The 8,068-nt window shown below is 38.8% G+C and overlaps 1 protein-coding gene across 1 annotated transcript; it reads left to right on the forward strand.

Moving 5' to 3' along the window:
• The first annotated feature begins 3,587 nt into the window (after positions 1–3,587).
• On the forward strand, positions 3,588–4,538 carry LOC101415603 (olfactory receptor 4C5-like). The gene has a single exon (XM_071210882.1). The coding sequence runs from the start codon at positions 3,588–3,590 to the stop codon at positions 4,536–4,538; it is 951 nt and encodes a 316-aa protein (XP_071066983.1).
• The last annotated feature ends 3,530 nt before the right edge of the window (positions 4,539–8,068 follow it).

The following is an 8,068-nucleotide window of genomic DNA, read 5'->3' on the forward strand; positions in this document are numbered from 1 at the left end:
AACTTTTCAAAGACTTTTGAAACTCTTTAATTTGCACTATGACCATGCAGTTTACTACAAGAATTTTCTTTCTTACTTAATGGATTGTAATAACTAAAATGTTCTCAATGCCTTAGCACCATTTTGTTTTAGAACTTTATATTTTACTTTGAAATTAGCAGAATTTTGGATAAGCAACAAGATTAATTTTATATATATTTACTGAGGCTATTTGAAGCCTCAGGGAGACAGACTGCTTTCTCTCATGAATTGCTACTCTTAGGAACACTGACCGTCAAGGCAGGAGACTTTTCTTCCTCCACCCCTCTTTTGGTTTTGGAGATAATAAAACTCTAGTGGTCATTTAACTTTATTTTATCAGGCAGCAATTTATTTAGTTTACACTTGAATTCATGAGAGAAAGGGTTACTAATACTAGAAGAGGAGACAGTGATGTCCCAGCTCTTCTCAATTATGAAATAACCATAGGCAAAGGCAAAGGGTGAGGTTAGGCTTGAAGTAACTATAAACAAAGGAAAGGTTAGTGTAGAATTTACACTTAAATAATAGTTTCAGGCTAAATTTACCTAGCTATAATCTCAGTTATTGTCTTTTCACTGTTTTATAATATAAATGCATTTATAAATGATTTTAACTCTTAGTTACAGTTTTTATTAATTTTTTAAAACTTATTAATTTTATAACACTTTTAAATACCTTTTATTCAACTTATAACATATTAAATGAACTTAACTATTACTTTAATTTTTCTTTTAAAGTAAAAGAATAAATCTCTTGCAGTTAGTTTGAAATAAAAGGCTACTTTTTAGGATTTGATTTTTAGAACATAAAATGTTTTTTTAAAAGAGGTAAGACTCTTCTTCAAACATTGAGGATATGATGAGGTTAAAGCACAAGAAGCTATTGATAAAATATTTTCTTTGTATATTGATCTTACTCAATTTAATCATAAAAATTTTTCTTCCACAAACTTTCTACACTTTCAGTATTCATTCAGGTTCTGTCCCACACTCTACTCTTTCCAATAAATAATCATTTTATCTTAGGACAAAATCATCTTCTGTTGCCTTAACAATAAAAACACACTCTATATATCTCACATGCTAAGTTACCAGGCAAACTTCTTACAACATATAATTGCCATTAATACTAAACAAGTTTGTTAAAATAATGAACTTTTCTTCTCTTTAAATACTTAGTAGCATGTAATACTAGAAACAGTTTTTTTGGAAGCAAGTTGGCAGGGGAGATTGGCTGCCGAAAAAGTTTGTTATAAAATTGCCTTTTATTATTATTATTATTAATTTAGTTTTGTTAAATAATGACTTTCTGCAATTAGCCACTTAAATACCTTAAACAATGCTTTGTAAAACTTTTATAATTATTTATACTTTTAAGACAGATTTTACTTTCACAGAACACATTCTCTCACTTAAGGTTACTACAATACCTTTTAAGAACCTGAGCAGAATGCAAACGTATTTTGGCTTTGACACCTTAAGGAGGGAAATTTACTGTATTTATTCTGATTCTGCTTTTCACCTCTTTCAATTTTCCCCCTTTCAGGCAGTCGGGTGCACAACAAACAGGAATGCGGCTTATGAATAGAAGGGTGGACTCACTGGAAAGGGGCAAGCTGCTCCCCGATTTCCAGCTTTTAGCTAAAATGGGCAGACAGAACTTACTCAAATTTGGCAACTCTCCCAGGGACCCAGCTGCCCCGACTGGGACATTCCTAACAAACTTGGGTGCTTGGCGCGGACACAGATGGCCTCTAAGCCCCGGCAAAGGGCCAGACCAGAGACAAGACAGCAGAACATGCACAAACATTTAGACTCTTCAGCTTTTGCCTCAGAATCATTTCACCCCCTTGCCAATGGCAAGGGAGGGCTCCAGCTCAGCTGTAATTCTACTTTATGTAAGGACACAACTCTAACACTAACATTGAGCTGACACAGACAGAAGCACAAAGGTTACTAATCTGACTCACAAGTTTATATATTTATTTTTACCACGGCTGCCCCCACAGCCATCACAAACTTCAGAACACTTAACATTTGGTATAAAGCAAATTTATTTACAAATTAGCACCATAACAAAAGATTTCAGCTAGACTTTTCTATTGTTTAAACTTTACATCCAGACTAAGCTCCACCAGAAAAGCCGATCCATTTTCCTGTAACCAAGTTTTGTTTTCTTTAATCTAGACCAATTTCTAGGATATTAGGACTTGAACTTATAAATACTCTTCTTATTAAAATCGAGACTCCACTCCTTTAGTGGATATAAGACCAGTACCAGATTCTAACATGCAGTTAGACAAACCCAAAACACTAGGGCTTTTCCCCGGTTTCCCAAGCCTAGAGAGAACGGCTTCCCCCCAGCCTTCTGGGGCTACTAGGGTTCTCTCGGGAGGTGATCAGCCTCCCCTTTCTAGCAATTAAAGCTAGGGCCTTCTAGACTGTGCTCACCCGGGGAGTCTTACCTTTTTCTATGTTCGGAGTTTTTTTCGTTCCCAGAATCTTTCTCTTCAGACCTTCCATTGCCCTCGATTTTTGTCGGGAAGATTCTGGTGGAGCCCACATCTTTTCTGGATTAAATTTAATCCAGGGGCGCCCAGATTTGGGGTTCACCCGAGTCCTCCCGGCTTCCTTGGGGATTTGGAAGGGGCAGCAAAATGCTACCGTCTCTGGCCTTCATTTATTGTCCCGGCGGAGTCGCCAAAAATGTTGTGGAATTTAAGAGAAGTTCAATTATTTGAGTATAGAGAGGCCAGGACTCAGGAATGATTTTGAGAAGGAAAAATGGTTTATTGACGGCCGGCCGGACTCGGGAGCTTTCAGTTTGAATTCTGAGCCCTGAACAAGATTTTCAAATTTCTTTTATACAGAGAGGAAAGGCCAAATGGTCTCTTTGTTTCAGTTTTCAATAGGCTTTAATTAGCATATATCTTCCACATCTTAGGTAAGCTTTTAGCATGGACTCTAGACATTCTAGATAAGCTTTTAGCATATTTGGTTTTTGCATTTCTCTTAAATACTTAAAGTTTATAGCCCCCGCATTGTTAAACATTTCCTGGGACTGGAGCCGCTGCCAGTCCCCAAGGGCAGGACTGCAGCCCCCCACCGTTCTACACCTACAGGTCAAACAACTTAGTTATCTCTGAAGAGACAAAGAGCTTTCTACCCATAGCCCACATCAGTTTAACTTAGTGTTCATTGTATAGTCTATTTATTTTGTTTATTTTTATTCCATAAGACATGTCCTTTTTTTATTGCTGTTTTCCATGGGAGAACATACTATGGCAATGACTGGATGACTCTTCAGTCATATATTATTTCAGGAAAGGTGCCTGGAATGTCATCAGTCATAAAGCTGTAAGTATGTGCATGTGTATGTAGAATTGACCTATGTAATCAATATATGATTCAAAATTTACCCAACATTAAGTTTATGATTTATCTGCTCAGCATTTCCAACAATCATACAGAAAACATTTTATCTGACAGATATATTATTCTCTTGATCAAAATTTTTCTAATGCCAGTGCAATCCCTGTGCCATTTGCAGATAAATCAGCTATCCAAATGCAAACCTTGATTCATGGAGCAGTGAACAATGTGACAGAATTCATCCTGCTGGGTCTGACACAGAACCCAGACATGCAGAAACTCTTGTTTGTTGTGTTTACACTCATCTACTTTCTCACCCTTGTGGGCAACCTACTCATTGTAGTTACCATTGCCACCAGCCCAGCACTCAGCACCCCCATGTATTTCTTTCTGTCATTTTTATCCTTCATAGATTTTACCTGTTCTTCTATCACAGCCCCCAAAATGATATTTGATTTACTCGCTGAAAAGAAAACTATCTCCTTCAATGGGTGCATGACTCAGCTCTTTTTGGAGCATTTAATCGGTGGAGCTGAGCTCATTCTCCTCACAGTGATGGCCTATGACCGCTACCTGGCTATCTGCAGGCCCCTGCACTACATGATCAAAATGAACTGGCAGACGTGTGGTCTCTTGGTGGCAGTGTCCTGGGCTGGGGGATTTCTTCATGCCCTGATTCAAATCCTTTTTATGCTGTGGTTATCTTTCTGTGGTCCCAATGTCATTGACCATTTCTTCTGTGATTTTTACCCTGTGCTGAAACTCTCCTGCACTGATACTCACATCCTAGGACTCTTTGTTGCTGCCAACACTGGCTTCATGTGTGCGCTCATTTTTTCTATTCTTATTATCTCCTATGTCCTCATCCTTTGCACCCTCAGAACTCAGAGCTCTGAAGGGCGGCGGAAGGCTCTCTCCACCTGTGCCTCGCATATTACCGTGGTCATCTTACTCTTTGTGCCCTGTATGTTTATATACCTTCGGCCCACGGGCACCTTTCCCATTGATAAAGCAGTGGCTGTATTTTATACGATGATCACACCCATGTTAAACCCCTTAATCTACACACTCAGAAACGCAGAGGTGAAAAGTGCAATGAGGAAGCTCTGGAGCCAAAGAGTAAGCTTTTTGTTCTTTTACAAGTAATTTGGAAGTGTGTAAATAGATAAGATAAAATAAAGTCAATTCCTATTTTAAGAGCAATTGGGTCTAAAGGAAAATAAATGGCCTTGTCTTCAGAATATGAGGGTTAATTACATATTATCTCCTTGTTATCTGAAATCTTTAATGGTTCCTCTTTCATAATTTGTGACTCTAGTCCAATCCAATTAGAAAATTCATTACACATACAAATTAACAATCAGTGGAATTCGGTTAATTTAAATGAAATTTCTGCATTGTTCAGAAAATATATGGCATTCTATATTCTATACAAAAATTATCTGTAAATCTTCAGGTGAAGATTATAATAACTAATAGACCAAGCACTTTAAATATATATATATAAAAAAACAGTTTTATAGTTAGAATTTTGTTAAAAGTGCATTGTGTTAACCTTAACTTCTGCCATCAGTGTAGACAATTTTTGTGTGTGTAGGAAATAAGGAACACCCAGTAATTAATGGGTTTGGAGGAAAAAGAGAAAAGCATAAAGGCAGGAATCACCGCATAATTAATGCTGTTGTTTTGTTCAAGCCACAAAGCACCAATCACATAGTAACCCAGGTTCTGCTCAGAAAAATTATTTTCTCTGACTAAAGCCAAGAAGAGATATTAAATTATTTGAGGTGCGGCCATCAAGCAACTTTGCACATGACATTTCCAGATAAAATACGTATGAGGAGCAATTTTTCTGCCAAAGGAATCCGCAAAAACTTCACCTTCAAAATAGCTTTTATTCAATAGATTACAGCCTTAGCTAATAGGGTTAAAAATAGAGAGTTTATGATATATGAGTAATCAAGGCAGAAAGTCTGCACATTCAAATTTGAATAGAGAATTGCAGACTAACTGCCTACCAATGAAATAAGTAGTCATTTGAGATGTGGCCACTTACAGGACAATTCTAAGAGAATGAATCTGGATAAAAGAAGAGGTTCCAGATTGCCCAGGCAGATATCTTGCCTAAATTTGATATAACATTCTGTGTTTGTTAGGATGGAATTAACCCAAATTACTTCTCAGCCCTTTCTATATCTCTTGTTTTATATATATTATATGTATACTAATATGCTGCAGTTAGAAAACAATTCTGAATTGGAGGACAGGTTTTTCTCAATTGTGAGCAAAACATTTGTTCATTATCAAATATACATATACTTCAACCCCTTATCCATGTTTTCAGACCCATTTTGTCTAAGAAGGGCCATGTGCCTAGCTTGCAGATATGTGTGGCACTAGAGGATGAAACCTACAAGGGCCAGTGTGCTATGATGCAGCTTCTGTTTTCCCTTTGGCAGCAAGCCTAGAAGAAATGCAATGGGAAGGCTATACAGAGAAAGCTACCCAGACGACTGAATAACTACACAGATGACAAATGACTTACATGACCCCCAAATCCTCTGTGAATTTTGCCTGTACAGAAAATAAAATTATATATTTTAAGCCATGGAGATTTCAGCATTCATTATTTACTACATCAAAACACACTTTATCTTGGCTCAGGAGGCAAGATTGATGTGGGCTATGGGTGGAAGGCTCTTCGTCTCTTCAGAGATAACTAAGTTGTTTGACTTGTGGGTGTGGAACGGTGGGGGGCTGCAGTCCTGCCCTTGGGGACTAGCAGCAGCTCCAGTCCCAGGAAATGTTTAACAATGCGGGGGCTATAAACTTTTAAGTATTTAGGGGAAATGCAAAAACCAAATATGCTAAAGGCTTATCCAGAATGTCTGGAGTCCATGCTAAAAGCTTACCTAAGATGTGGAAGATATATGCTAATTGAAGCCTATTGAGAACTGAAACAAAGGGACCATTTGGCCTTTCCTCTCTGTATAAAAGACGTTTGAAAATCTTGTTCGGGGCTCGGGATTCAAACTGAAAGCTCCCGAGTCCGGCCGGCTGTCAATAAACCATTTTTCCTTCTCAAAATCATTCCTGAGTCCTGGCCTCTCTATACTCAAATAATTGAACTTCTCTTAAATTCCACAACAAGATGACATCAATTTTAGTGGGCCCTCACCACCTATCTTGCAAAAAATGGCTGAGAAGGGCAAGATCCCGCCTTAGTGAGCTGTTCTGGGAACCCACAGAGCAGGAGGTTTCAGGGCATCAATCTGGAGAGAACAGGACAAAGAGGTAAAAAGCCCAAAGGAAAACCATGAGTTTCTCACCCCAGAGGCTGGAAGCCGCAGGTTGCTAAGCCCCACCCTCAAGGCAAAAATCTGCTGTGAACCCCCTGACTCCCACCAGCCACTGAGTGGGAGGCAACATGCTCTGGGAGTAAGAGGGTCCTGGTGAAGGGTGGAGAGGGGTTTCCTTTCTGTGTGTTTGATTATCTGGTCCCCCATTGAACTTTAAGGAGCATGCCAGCTGGCAGAGGTGGCCCAGGGAAGAGGTGAGAGGTGAATCTGCTCGGGCTGCCTCATTTACCTAACTGACCTGGGAGAGAGAACCTTGGGCTTGAAGAGGGGGCAGTCAGGCAATTGACTAGTCTGGGGCTGAAAACTATCAGAATTCCAACTCCCCTAAGGGATGTGGGTAGTAGGAAGCACTTGTGTCATGATGATGGGAACGAGTGTTTTGGGGGGGAGAGGGGGGGGTGGGGGAGTGGGGTTGAATGGGACCTCACATATATATTTTTGATGTAATATTATTACAAAGTCAATAAAAAAATTTTTAAAAAAAAGGGGGAAATCTTGAAGAGGGTTGAAAATACTTTTCTGTAGTAGTTTCAGATTTGAATTTCAGGAGGGAACTCAACCTGACTAGGAGAAGTGAGGGAAGATCCCATCACACAGGCTATTGTGTCCTGCTGCCCTGAGAGAGAAAGCAATAAGAATAGAAAGGGGGCAGGGATGGACAGGCTCCTAAACAGCAGGAATCTACCCAACTGCAAAGAGTCAAACCTGCCCTGAGCAAAGTGACTGAATAGCCCTCTAGCCAACAAGCCCAATGATAAAAGTTAGCTCAGTGCAAGAATCTCTGCTTTGAATACAAAAGGTCCCTGGCTTGATTCCCAGCTCTTCTTAGGGTGTGATCAGCTGAGTTATCAAATACCCAGCTGATACTTTAGGACAGAGAAAACATAGATAGTGTTTTTGTATTAGCTTCTCTTGGATCTCTTATTTTCCTGAAAAAGGTTCTTTTTTTAAAAAATTCTTTTATTTTTCATGTAATATTTTTTACATCCTTTCATTTTTAACCCACTTGTGTCTTTGGTTATTTATTTATGTATTTATTTTTAAAGTGTTTTTTGTTGAAGATACATAGATCACAAAAAAATGTTACATTAAAAAATATAAGAGGTTCCCGTATATCCCACACCCCATCCCCCCAGTCCTCCCACATAAACAACCTCTTTCATCATTGTGGCACATTCATTGAATTTGGTGAATACATTTAGGAGCACTGCCGTACCACATGGATAATAGTTTACATTGTAGTTTACACTCTACCCAAGTCCATTCAGTGGGTTATGGCAGGATATACAATGTCCAGCATCTGTCACTGCAGTATCA

Source organism: Dasypus novemcinctus, chromosome 21, assembly GCF_030445035.2.
Source record: "Dasypus novemcinctus isolate mDasNov1 chromosome 21, mDasNov1.1.hap2, whole genome shotgun sequence".
Lineage (NCBI taxonomy): Eukaryota > Metazoa > Chordata > Mammalia > Cingulata > Dasypodidae > Dasypus > Dasypus novemcinctus.

What these genes read in the sequence shown, in the direction of transcription:
- LOC101415603 (XM_071210882.1), top strand. Translation starts at nt 3,588, where the DNA reads ATGCAAACCTTGATTCATGGAGCAGTGAACAATGTGACAGAATTCATC.